Source organism: Halyomorpha halys, unplaced genomic scaffold (assembly GCF_000696795.3).
Source record: "Halyomorpha halys isolate HHAL.00 unplaced genomic scaffold, Hhal_1.1 Scaffold2649.1, whole genome shotgun sequence".
NCBI classification, from domain to species: Eukaryota; Metazoa; Arthropoda; class Insecta; order Hemiptera; family Pentatomidae; genus Halyomorpha; species Halyomorpha halys.
The window spans coordinates 56,201-70,200 of NW_027107724.1; the positions used below are offsets into that span (position 1 = coordinate 56,201).

At 30.2% G+C, this 14,000-nt stretch overlaps 1 protein-coding gene across 1 annotated transcript in view; it reads right to left on the bottom strand.

The window, feature by feature from the left end:
• LOC106691665 (AMP deaminase 2) overlaps positions 1-14,000 on the bottom strand; it is a 44,928-nt gene that overhangs the window by 15,432 nt on the left and 15,496 nt on the right. Inside the window, exons 2-4 of the mRNA XM_014437516.2 lie at positions 5,468-5,639; positions 860-1,001; positions 604-787 (exon numbers count right to left, since the gene is read on the bottom strand). Coding sequence (XP_014293002.1) covers positions 604-787; positions 860-1,001; positions 5,468-5,639 — 498 coding nt within the window. The remainder of the gene's footprint in view (positions 1-603; positions 788-859; positions 1,002-5,467; positions 5,640-14,000) is intronic.

Genomic DNA, 14,000 nt, shown 5'->3' on the forward strand with positions numbered 1-14,000 from the left:
AAAAAAAAAAAAAAAAATTAAATAAAAGTAAAGATAAATATATCACTTTTGAAATATTAGCTTAGAACGGGAAAAGGAAACTTAAAAAAGATAGTTAAATTGAGCAATATTTAAAAAAAGCGCCTGGAATTGAAAAACGGCATGAAACTTTCCACTCTCGCCCTCTATGGTAGCTTTACTTATCTGACTTGTAAACAGACAATTATAGAGATTCAATTATTAATTATAGCGATTATAATTAATGTTCTAGATCTCTAACATGGTCGAACTATATTATTTCTGAATGAGAGGTGATGTATAGTTGACTGTGAATATTATATTATTAATTATATTAAGCTATTATGATTATATTATTAATTATAGCGAGTTGATGTATGACATGTCACAAGAGGAGATCACAACACGCAAAAAAAAGCAATTCTTTTTTTATAATTGTCTGCATTTAAACCTGATAATTATCCACCAGCATCAGCAGTATTTTTTTGTCTTAGAAATTTGGCAGTTTTAATTGTTGCAACAATATGGAAGTGGTCTAAATAAAGATTATTACCAGGTTGAAATAGGGTTTATATGATGAAAATCAAACATGTTAATATTCATTACCTGCGATTGACATCTTATCATCATGCTCAACACTGTTCGACATATAATCCTTTCTGTGAATTGAGCGCAGAAAACGAGAAGTCAATATTGGAAAAGTCTGGTGAGATCTTGACATATACTCTTCTCTAATTTTCAAAGCTTCAACAAGCATTTTAGAAGCTCTCTCGAGATCCTCGATGGGAACCTTGAGGAATAATATACATTAAAGTTTGTTGGGTCATAGGTTTGCATGAATAATATGAGATAACTAGCATACTCCACTAGTGTCTTCTCCACTAACTGCAACTCTTTGATAATAAGGAATATAGTCATGTTCTTCTATTTTGAAATGCTTGTCATAATCAAAATCTTTGATAGATCCATCAAGAGATGGTTCATAATGGCTACGTTTATCAAACCTGTAAAGAAATATGTAGTTATATTAAATTTCAATGAGCACGTTTATAGTTAAGGGTATGTTTTAAGAATATATTTTCCTTAATATGTCGAAAGATTGCAACTGATTATAGGATAAACCAATCTGGATAAAAACAAACAGAGAACGTGCTCTAAACGTTTTGGGCATTTCAGGGATTTGGATAATGGGGACGTTGTGCCTAATAATATATAAACCTCTGAATAATGTCCAAAATCCCTGGAAGCAGGGCCGGCCTTAGGCAGGTGCGACCGGTGGGCCACACTTTTGGGGCCTTGCTTTCAGAGTAAAAAATAAAACTGATTTAAAAGTTCTCTCTTACTGTTTCAGAGTAAATAAAAACAAAGTGAAATACTACAGTTCACAGATTAGGCAAGATTGCGTCGATAGGGTCTAGAAATGAGGCAAACCTACAAAAACTAGGTTCGTTGATAACACATCAAAGGAATCCAAAAAACCTCGTATCGGACTGCATAATATGTCTTATCAGTTGAAGCCAGCTATAGGAATAAGTAACCGATGGAAGAGGCCGCTGTAGTCGAGTGTATAAAGGTGTCATCTTAGAATTGAATTCCTTAAGACACACGTCCTCCTGAAGTTTATTTTATTTCCGAACAACATTTTCACTCATTTTTCATTTGGAGCTCCATATCCTTAATGAGTGGGAGTGGGCAAGGCATTGTGCTACTAACTCCAAGGACCCGGTTTCTGGGGCAGATAATTATTTTCTGTTCACTGTAGCCGTGAGTCATCCCTGTGGGTTCGGGAGCCACCCAGGGTCCACCCAGCCTTTTTAAGTGGGTACCATTAAATGGGTAAAAATCTGGTGGTTGAGGGAGTTTCTGAACAAATCACCTTCTAGCTACAGTACTTCCTTATAAAGTAGTACCCTGACCCTTCCTGGCTTGTAGCGGTACAGATTAAATTTTTTTTTAATCCTTAAAGCTACACACATCACTAAAAACCTTTATAGAATATTATTCGAAGTAGAGTAAATTCTCTAAAATATGAGTCCTAATAGACAAATAGTTCCTGAGACATAGAGATTCATAAACACAAGTTTTGTCATAACATGAAGAAATCAAAATTTTGTTAATTTATTTTGATAAATTGATAAAAAAAGCTACTTATAAGAAGACAAATGTCATAAACTACTTTATAGTATATTCAACCAGCTTTAATTTAAGCGCTAACAGACCGTCTAATGGTTCCTATATCATAGCTTTATATAAATCAACAATTTTGTATGAACAACTAAAAATTATCATTTTTTGAATTTACTTTGTCAAATATCATGAAAAATACTACAACGAAGATAAACGTCTTAAACTACTTTATAGTACTTTTAATTCAAGTTCTGACCGACTTCGACTTATGAAGAAATTCATAAACTAAACTTTTTTTTTTTTCATAACATCGAGAAATTAACATTTTATTAATTCATTTGAATAAATATCATTGCATGAGGTTAAAGAAAAACTTCTACTTCTACGAAGACAAATGTAAATACTTAATAGTACATTCAACTAGCTTCAATTTGAGAGCAGTCATATGTACTAGGGGGTCATATATATATATATGTATATATATTTTTTTTTTTCCAAATTTTGTAGGTATTGTATTTCTATACCAAAGTTTTGTGTCAACAGCATCTAGTGTATTTATTTCGGCAAATATCATGAAAACTACTACTTCTAGAAAGGTAAACGCTATAAACTAATTTATAGTGCATTAATTTGAGTACTAACAGACATCTGTATGTCTAAAATACAAATCGATTCACTAACTACTGATTTTTCGTTATGAAATATTTGTTTTTAAAAAGTTGTACTATAGGAACTTTTGAACGTAAACGGCTCTTTTAAGGCTCATAATTTAGAAAATCCACACTACTTTAAATAATTTTTTATTACGTTTTTTAATGTTGTAGATATGGAGCTCCGAATGAAAAATGAACTAAAATATTAGGTTTTTCTAGAATAAAATAAACTCCAGAGGCCGCCCATCTTTAATATTTTTATATATATTTTTTTAATCACATTTACTGCATCCCTTGTATAGTTTAGGTAAGAACTGAACTATTTTTTGAATAGAAATAACCTACTTTTTTTTTTTTTTACTTAATACAACTCAAAAATGAATTTTTGTATCGTCAGAACAGCCGCCATTTTCGCAACTAGCATGACCATTGCAATGAACTGTCCAACAGATTCTCATTTCATTATTGGTAATGCAATTTCAAGATTCAAAAAAGTTCTGTTGAGGTTTTTCATAAAGTTTCAGATAATGTCAATTTTTTCTTTCGGGATCTCGGACTATTTGGGCTTTCGCATAACTTTTGTTTAATTTACGATTAAACCAATTAAACATTAATCTTGGTGCTACGCTTACATTACGCTATAATTTGATATTTTCTAAGTAAAATGATGTATAAATAAGATAGATGACTAGTCTAAGATAAGATAGATAGACACTAAGATAAATGGTGTGTAATTTATGTTTTATGGTTTCCATAGAAGAGCCAATGAAGATAACTGATTTCATAACTCAGAAAAAATATATAATTCAATGAATGACATTTATTCATTCAATAAAATAAATGACATTTATTTTAATGACTTTAGTTGATTCCAGCGATTTTATGTTTTTGTCACACTATTGGGTCTTGGACCATATCCAGCTTGTCATTGCAACGTATGCATATTATTAATTATAGCTAATTTTTCCAGTTTCATTAAGCGTGCCAAATATTGTTTCTTAGATCAACGTTATATAAGAACATCAAATTATTATCTTGTATGGTAAACTTACTATACCATTTATGATTTATTTATTTAATACAGTTAAACTGACTAATACCGGGATAGAGCCTACATATGTGAAGACATACCAGCGACAGCTTCCTATATACAACCTGTTGGCAAGACTGTGAACTATATACCTACAGCTACCACCATGCTATCCTGATTAAGGAGGTTCGAAAACTTTGACAACGTTCCAAATCATAATGGAGACACCTCGTGACTAGTTCGGAACAGTGAAGAATAAGGCCATATTTAATAGACATGATCAACGCGATTTTTGTCGTGGTCATAGTCCGCTCCAACCCAGGTGTTGGGTGACTTTTACCCTACTTATAGAACGAAAACTGTTGGATAGCTGACAGTTGGACACAAGCGGGAAAGAGTCAATCCCCAGTGCCGAGCGTTCCATGAGGATAATGAAGGGCAAGCTGCAATACTGGAAGGAACTTTGTGAAGAGGATTACAAGGACCCTTGAGGAAGATCTTACAAGACCGTCATATATGCCCCAGTCATCGGTTGGGAAAAGCACAAGAATTGGATTGGGTTCCGAACGAGGACAAAATGCGGCAATGAAGACCAGAAACATGTTTTCCAGGAAAAAGATCAGTTCCTGCACGCTTCAGCAACAAAAATAGAAAATAGGTTCTGATTCCGATGATGCCGTGGTAGCCAAAAATGTAAAGATGTCTCCTTGCAATCTCGAGTCAGAAACCATGCTAGTTCTAATCCAGACTGAACGGGTTAACTTTTGTTTTGCGGCGGATCCACTCTACATTTTCTCTCTGGTTAAAACAGTCTGCTAACATGTAAAAAGAAAAAAATAAAGTTTCTGATCTCGAAGAGTAAGGGAAGATTAGTGGCATTATGTAACGGATCTTTAACTGTAATATTCTATGTACAATAACTCTATTCTATAAACATTTTTTTGATATCCATTAATATACCTATATCAACTGTTAACTCGAATAAAAATTGTGATTTACTAAACTTTTTTTTTTAAATATTTATTTATTGCTATTTACAACTGTACATTATAATACATTTAATAAATCTAATCTAAGTTAAATTGGAGTGTTACAGGCGTGTAGAGAAACTACCCATTGGTAGAACTCTAATTTTACTAAACTTAAAGTGTAGTCGAGTCAGTCAATAAAGAGGAATAAGGAGAACGACAATTCAAGATTTGATTGAAACAACATAAGTTGTGACAGTACAACAGAGGCTCAATCCAGTGGTGTGGCAACCTCTTTTTCCCCTTTTACAAAATACTTTCACTTGTTTTTATCAGTAAAAAAAAAAATTATAGAAGCCCATTTTAGGCATAGAAAATATTCTGAAATACACTTGTCAATAATGATTTGAACGGGTAGGCATCCAAGTAAAACTATTTAGTTTCTGAAATATATTCCTTACCTCGTTGTAGTAATAAAAAATGGTTAACAAATTTTAAATTTACGTCAGCATTACTGAATTCTCAATTTCTGTTGCTTATAAAAGATATTCAGAAGAGTTTTGCGGAATCCTGGCAACGCTACTGGCTCGATTTTTTCTTCATATGGTTGCCAGTAAAATCTTCAGCCAACACTTTTAAAAGGTTTTCTCGAATTAAAAAGTAAAAAAAAAAAATAATAATGATAAAATCACTTGGAAGCAATCTTCTTCTGGCTGGCTAGTTTGTTTTCAATCTGCTCAATTGGAAACTGCGGTACCTCATAAGGTGCCGAAATTTCATTGGGAAGCTCATGAATTCTATCCTCCTTGTTTGGGAAAGCTAGGTGACTACCATTCTGAAGGTGGTATGTAGGGCTTTCGCTTCCTAAAAAAAAGATATAAATTACAAGAACATTACAAAAATGACAAATATTTAAATTTACCTTACTCATTTAACCTTCAAATGACAAAGAGTGTGATAGGAAGTATGTGTTAGTTAATCTATTTACTATTTATTTCATCAAAATCTTGATGAGAGTGAAAAGTACTTGCTCACTAATGATGTAGTACCTAATTATTAATGTTTAGACAATAATAATTTATAATATTATATGTAAATCATTAAAACATAGTACTTCAAACATGTTTAATATTGAGGGTTACTCAAAAAAATAGTACTTGTAGTTATGTAGAAGAACAAAAAAAGTATTATTGAAAGGGCAACTTTTTCCCATACAGTATAGTTAGATCAGAATAGATTTTTGTGATTTTTTTTCTTATAATTTTAATTTTTATTCTTCATTCTTCATGAACAATAAAAATAGGATGTTTTACATTTATAGGGTGTCCTTTATAAATTTCCCGAAATGCTTCTCACGACCATTTGGCCTATGATCTATAGCAAATCTATTTAGATGATCTAGTAAAAAAAAGTAATCCCAACAAATCACCCTTACTCTTCGTCGTAAACCTACCGACTGCCCTACTCTCCCTTAATAATGTTTATCATACTCCTGTCGAACAGATCTATTTCCTTGGACTACATCTGGGCAAACGACTAACCTGGAATCCTCACACAAGACTGAAAAGACAGGTAACTGCGCTTCCTCTTCCATTCCTGAAAATCCTCCGAGGCGCCTGAAAAGAAGAATGCCACGAGACCTGCTAATGTAAAACGTCATTAGCGTGCTACCAATGGGTAGTTTCTCTACACGCCTATACAACTTCATTTTAACTGAGATCAAATTTACTAAATGTATTATAATGTACAATTGCAAATAGCAAAAAAAAAATAAAAAGAAAAAAAAAATAGTTTTACTTCTATAGTTTCATCAATCACTACTGCTTTTTAACCTTCTTGCAAAATTTATGACAGACTCGCGAAAAGGTTTTGTGGTTTGTTAATAAGATCTAATTTTCAATATTCTCGTTTATAGCCGTTAAAAACTTATGAAAGATGCCGCAATACCCATTTCTATAACTTTTAATAGAAATCTGTATTTGTTAAAAATATTGCTTAGTTTTATTATTTTTTTTTCCTCTGAAAAATAGAAAGCAGTTCGTGAAAAAGTAGTTCTTGAAATTTCATTCTGACTATCGTTGAGTCAAATGGAGGTGAGAAAGGGAATTTGATGAAATTAGCTAAGGTCTGGAAAATTCTTTATTTGTGTTTTTGGATGCCTATTGCAAATTTCAACTTTTTTTTTTCCAGAAGTCTTGAAATAAAGTAAAAAAGAAGTAATATTTATAGACTAATTGTGTTTTGGTCAAAAAACATGCTCACTCGTCAGGTTTTTCCTCCAATTATAAAGTTTACTTATTTTTTTAGGCTGTGTGTACCCTAGGAGGGTCTCCTGAACCCATGGTCGAAGGACGGCTGATGTTATAGAATAAATAATTACCTGTTTCAGCTGGGCTCCGGGAGTTGAGAGTTTAGTGCCTTACCCACTGAGCCACTTCTCTCCCAAAAATTTGAAATGCATATACTATCGGGGTAAATTCTAAAATTTATTTAGATTTAAATATATAAAATTTATATACCGCATTAATATACATTACAAATATATCTTTTAAATAAGTGGTTTTTTAAAATACATTTTCAAAATTACAGAATTAGCCGAATATCTGTGTGTTTTGGATCGCAAAAAGTTTAGTAGATTTACGACCGTCTGCGGTAGAGAGATGGTCGATGAAGCTACAAAGGATTTTTTAAGTTAATGCTTTGTATATGATGGAAAAGGTTTAAAAACTTCCCCAAAAAAAAAAGTGAACTAATATTAAAACAAAATTTCAAACTATGTTCAATACCTTGCTCTCTTTAACTATTTAAATAAGCCAAGGTTTAATAGAGACCATTAAATGTTTTATAAATTAATTATGATCGTTTCATATATAATCTCACTTTCTCGAGGCATGATTTATTGTTTAAATAAAATAATTTTTATCCACGTTAAATCTCAAACATTCTTTATTATTACTTTAAATGTCTATTTTCAAGGACAATCTTAAATATAAATTTACACCTCACATCCATCTATTAAAAACTTTTTGCAGGCTATTCTGTCCAGGTCAATAAATTTAATCAAATCAACCTATATTGTGATAATCGTGTAATTAAAAGTTTTAAAATTGAATGGAGAACTGACAAAAGAGGTTAATTTGACTAAATTTACTGACCTAGGAAGAGCAGCCTGCAAACAGTTTTTAATTGTTGAATATTAGGTGTAAATTTATATTTTAGATCTGAGGTATGAATTAATATTTAGGATTGTCCTTGAGGATGAACCATGGTCATGGACAAAACGTTGGATATTTAAAGTAATAATAAAGTATGTGGATACAAATTATTTTATTTGATTGTGATCGTTTTAAAAAAAGAAAAGGTCAGAATTTAAGATTTTACTTGATTTTTATACTCAACCTCAACCCAATGTGTTTTCTGTAGAATTTATTCAATATGGAAAACTCAAGTGTTCATATTTAATAGGGTTTATAAAAATAAATTCCCGTTTTTCAACCAAATATTTGTATTATTATTTCTTTGCTACAAAATACAATTTATACTCAATGTAGAATCCATTGTTATCTACCGTCATTAGCCATCTGCTAGCCAATTGCTCCATCCCACGCTGATACCATTCTTTGGGATGGCTGTCAAAGAACTCTTGGAACGCAATTTCAACTTCCGCAAAATTATCAATTTTTTTCCCTTGAAGGAAATAGGCATGGATCGAAACAAGAAGTAATCCGATGGTGCGAGGTCTGGAGTATATGGTGGATGAGGCAGGAGTTCGAACCCATGAAGTTCTTTAAACTTTTTTTTGGTTCGACGGGAAGTGATTGCTGAGGAGTAAGTTCGTAAGGGACCAGTTAACAGCTCTTTTTACCTTCCCCATGGAGAGTAGATGGTGACTAACATTATCTTCTGACACACCACACTCTCTGGCAAGTTCGCGGATACTTATGGACGGATTTAACCCAACAGCTTCCTGTAGAACCTTATCAATATCTATTATACAATATTGTCACCAGGAGCCCTTCTTCCTTTTCAACGTCTTATCTCCACTGCTAAATTTTTCAAACCAAAGCTGCTCAGTGCGCTGGTCAAGGACACCTTCCCCTTCATATTTAATAATTTCACGAGTTGCTTCACCGGCTGTGAACTTTGTATTCCAGTAATGCCTTAAAATTACGTGAATTTCGTTGGGCACGGTCATGTTTCTTCTTTGAAACAAATAACTAAACTGAGGCTTTTTTTTACGAAGTCGAATGGGATTATACAAGCTTAGAAAATGCTCTAAAGGGATTATTAAGTATTGTAAGTATTAAATAGGATTAAAATATTTACAGTCCTTTGAAATCTTGAATTTGATAAAAAAAAATTTTTTACACCTCATTAGAATAAGATGTTTTGTAAAGTTCAATAAAACTAGGTTACTTACGTATTACACTTGCCGAATTATATTTCTGTTGTTGCGAGGCCTACATTATTGTTATTATTATATTAATATATTTATAAGGCCATAGCTCTTGACTTCTACTCACTACACTCGTTCCAAAGGGATCCTTTTCAGTGGAGATCGGTCTTAAATTCGTAAAAATACGACTCATTTTATGGTGTCATAAGCCGCAACAGCAGAAATATAGCTTGGCAGGTCTATCACGAAAGTACCAAAATTAGTTAGTAGTTATAAAATCTGTAGGATTATCATTTGATAATACTTCTAATATCGCTGTTCCAGTTCAACAGTGTAACATCTCAAAAAATTATTATTTTGAGATATGCTTGTAATTTTAGAAGTAAGGATAAGATCTATACAGTTCAAAACTGGAAATATTTTTTTATTTATTTTTATTTTTTTAGTAATATCTGGAAATACTTTTTTACTTAGATTTTATGAGATATGTTTTACTATGATTCTGTGTTTTACTGTATAAGTCTTACCCTCATTGCTATGATTACATACGTATATCAAATTAACTATTTTTTGAGATATTACACTGTTGGACTGGGACAGCGATATGAAACAGATAATTGGATTGGGAATTACAAATGGAGACAATAGAGGATTTCCTAAAAAATCAAAAAAATCATGAAGTTCCAATCGCAGTTACCGGAAATTAAAGGAGCAGTGACCTACAACTTAGGAAACCCAACCTCAACCCGAAGACTAAACCCCAGACTGCTGCTGGACATTCTGTTATAAGTGCTATATTTATCAGTTCTGTTATTTCCACTCTAAATTTTTATTTTCTTAAATTTACTTCCTTTTTTTTACATTAGAAATCAATTATTTATTTTGTTAAATCCATAAATGTCATTATTTTTGTTATTAACTTTACTTTTATCTTTTATTAAGAATTATTATTTTATTCTATTTATTTTATCTTTTTTTTTTTATTTATAATGTTGTATATGTATATATAAAAAAAAATGTACCTCTTATAATAAATTAAAAAATTTAAAACAGTGAAATGTCAGGAAAAAGGTTTACATCCTCATCTTAAAAAACATTGCCAAAGGGCGGTTTTTGCTCATTGTGCTATCTATTCCTTAAATTTAGTTGAAAATTAAAAATTTTATGTTTGTTCAGAATCCACACTTTTTTTATTCACGTCAACCCGTCAATGAAAAATATTAACTAGAAATGCTTATGCGTTTCATAATAGTGAAATGAGTTTCTAGTACAATATTATATGCTGTATCAACTATTGACTTGGTTTCACCCACATGAAGGAAGCTTCAAGTGAATTAGTAGGAAAAAAACTAACTTTAAGGTGACTTCTCTTTTGAAGAAAATGGATAATTATGAAGCCGCTCTGATGGAAGTCATTTAAAACTCTATTTTGAAAAGAATAAATAATACTATTAAATCACTGTAATTTGCAATTGAAAGGAGCACTTGTACTGAAGTTATTAGACAATTTTATCTATTCATTCTGAGCAGAGTAATAAAAAAGGAAACTAATTTATCATTTTATAATTAGAAGGTGAACTCACACAAAAAAAAAAGTAGCAAAATGATAATATACATTCAAATATACAATACTGAATAGATTCAAAGGTGTGGTAAATTTATATAATAAAAACATTAATCATAATGCAATAAATATAATAAGTAAAAGGTAGAAGTATCAGATAAAAGATAGATTGTAAAGTTATATAGTAAAAAAAATAATTCATCAAATATAAAGTAATAAATTCTAGTATAAAGGAGTATGAGATAAATATAAAAAGAAAAAAACAACAGATAAACAGTATGGGAGGATATTATCTATTATCTTTTTGAAATGCAGAACATACAGAAAAATTATGGTAGTTTGATAACGCTTAAGATATGTTGGTGAGAGAAATGGTCTTAATCCACTTAATGATTGATGGAATTCTGTTGTAAATGGATATGTATAGATTCCGAAATGAGGCGTATTGTTTATTGTCTTCATCGTTTGTCATTATTTTCCTTTGTTTCTTGACTATTATTTTATGTTAATTTCCCTTATTTTCCGGCTTTTAGTGTGTACTATATTTTTATTTTTCTCTTTGATTTTTTTTTTTCCGTTTTCACTAATTCTCTTATACCTTTTGTATTTCTTGTCTATTTGTACTTATCACTTTACTTCTTATTTTTATTTTATTGATTTTACTTTGTTCGTGTTTATATAAATTTTCACGTACTTTAAATTATTTTTAGCCATGCCTTAGTTTACACTAAATTATCTCTACAAAAATTATATTGATGTTTGTACTATCTCACTACTTCATAATATTTCTAAAAGAAATCGAGAATTCATAGAATATTATAAAAACCACACATTATCTATCGAGCGGACATCTATCATTTGAGTAAGTTTACTCACTTTTATATTACGTAAAGTTTGTCTATAAGTTCATACATTAGCAGTAACCTTCATTAGTACGAGATAACTTGTTATTATTTATTAAATAAATATTTTTTACAAATGCTACATCACAATTTTACTCAACTTTATACACCAATAATTGAGGTATTGAAATTATGGTTTTGTAGTTGGAAGTCAATTAATTATTGGCCCTTAAATAAAATCAGCTTATTTGGCCTATATTTATTTTTCAGTGGAAGTCTTTTTTTTCTAACATAACGGTAGATTGCACTTTTGAAATATAGTTTCTCTATGAATGAGCTTCAATTAAAGAATAATGTGTTTTCTTCTAAAAGTGTGATTGAAGTTTGATTTTAGCACAACCTAAAATTGAAAAAAAAAGTACCTTCAGAAGCTATAAAAACTAAAGAAAATATCATTCATCACCATAATTAAACATTACTTCATCATAGTTTGACTAAAAACAATTTCGATTTCGTGAATCGTAGTTTGGAATTTAGCTTTAAAACTTCAGTAAAAGACGCTAAACCTTATTTTAATTTAAAACAATTGATTTAATAATAATAATTATTTAAAATAAACTATTAACTCAATTTGCTAATATCTATAGTAATTACATTATCCTTTAATTTATTAAGATTAAACCATTCTTTATATATAATCTTAAGACTTTCTAATCTCGAGACTGGTTAATATTCTTTAAGTAAATAAAAAGATCAAATAAAATAAAAAATATTATAAATAAAAAAAGAATAAGAAAGCCGAAACGAATATGTTTTGAGACTAAAATTTTATTTATTTAAACAATTAAACCATCCTTTAAGATAGAATTAATTTTAGTTATACGAGACTATACCCCTCCCCCATAATCAAGTGTTAAAAAATATATATATATAATATAACGGTTATATTAACCATGTAAGTAATTTAGATAATTATGTAGATAATTTCTCATGTTTTCCAAACAAAATTTGTTGAAAAACTTTAGATTCTTGTTCCTCACCCCAAAATACATAAAGTAAGCTAATAAAAACCTATACATTTTTCTTCATTGTCTATTGAATGGAAATTAATTTAAAAAACACTTGAAGAGAGCATAGCAGCTAACTGAAAAAAAAAAATAATATTAACTCTTCATAATTATGAGAGATAGTTGACCGTGGATGATTTATTTTACTCTTTCCTCTTATTTTACTTTTATCTTATTTTACTCTTTCCCCTTATTTACTCCACTTTTATCCTTTTTTCCTGCCCGCGTTATAAGTTTTGTACACTATACTTATAATTTGCTTCTTTATTATCTATTATTGTTACATATATTTTTCTTCCTCTCAATTTTCATTTTCTTTCCATATTTAAATTTCAAATTAATAATAACTAATATGTTCATACTTCTTTACATTATATAACTTTTATTTTATTTCATTTGCTTAATTAAGTTATTGTACCCACTTTTTCAATTACCTATGTCTACATTTTATTTCCCGCTTCTCTCATCACTTAATTTTATTAATTCTATCTTGTAAATACTATTCATTGTTTGTGTAAAATTATTTTGTTTATATTTTCTTTTTTATTTTTTTTATATTTCTATACTTACTGTAGTTATTATCTTATGGTTGTTATCTTGTTTTGTTTTTAGCCCTGAAGAAGGCTAGAAACTCTAGCCGAAACGTCGGCACATTAAAATAAGTTAGTCATACTTATTTGTGTTTCATTGACCGCACCCCCAACCATCTTCTCCTCATTAACTCTTCATATTAAAAAAAAATTATTTTTAGATGATTTCACAGTTACAGTGAAGGACTTAATTTTAAATACTGTGGTTGTAAAATATTTTTTGGCTATCTGTACATAAATGACTAAATTTCACAATAGAAATTGATAAAATTGACAAATATGAGGATACAATAGTATACCAGTATGGCGTAAATCCCGAAACGATGTACAAGTACAAAATATTAAGTAGGAATTGGAAGTTTTCTGCACCTCAACAATTTAAAAAATGATTTCTCATATTTTCCGAAAATAAATTTTTTTGTGAAACTTCAACTGCGTGTTCAGCACCCTAAAATACACAAAGTAAGCTACTAAAAACCATTTCACATCCTGCCCTTTTCAACACTTTTTGACTGGACTAATACTCTATTTTAGGAACGAAAAAGAATTTGCTGCAAAACTATAGATTCGTGTTCAGCACCCCAAAATACATAAAGTAACTTATTTTTGTTGTAAAACTCTGGCTGTAAAAAAATAAGAGCAGTCACATGTAATGTATTGTGAAATAGTACACGGATCTTTACATTCATTGTAAGTTACAATGTTAATATTTTAGTAGTCTATTGTCAGTGAACAATGATCCTTACATTGTATCCCAAACCCTCCA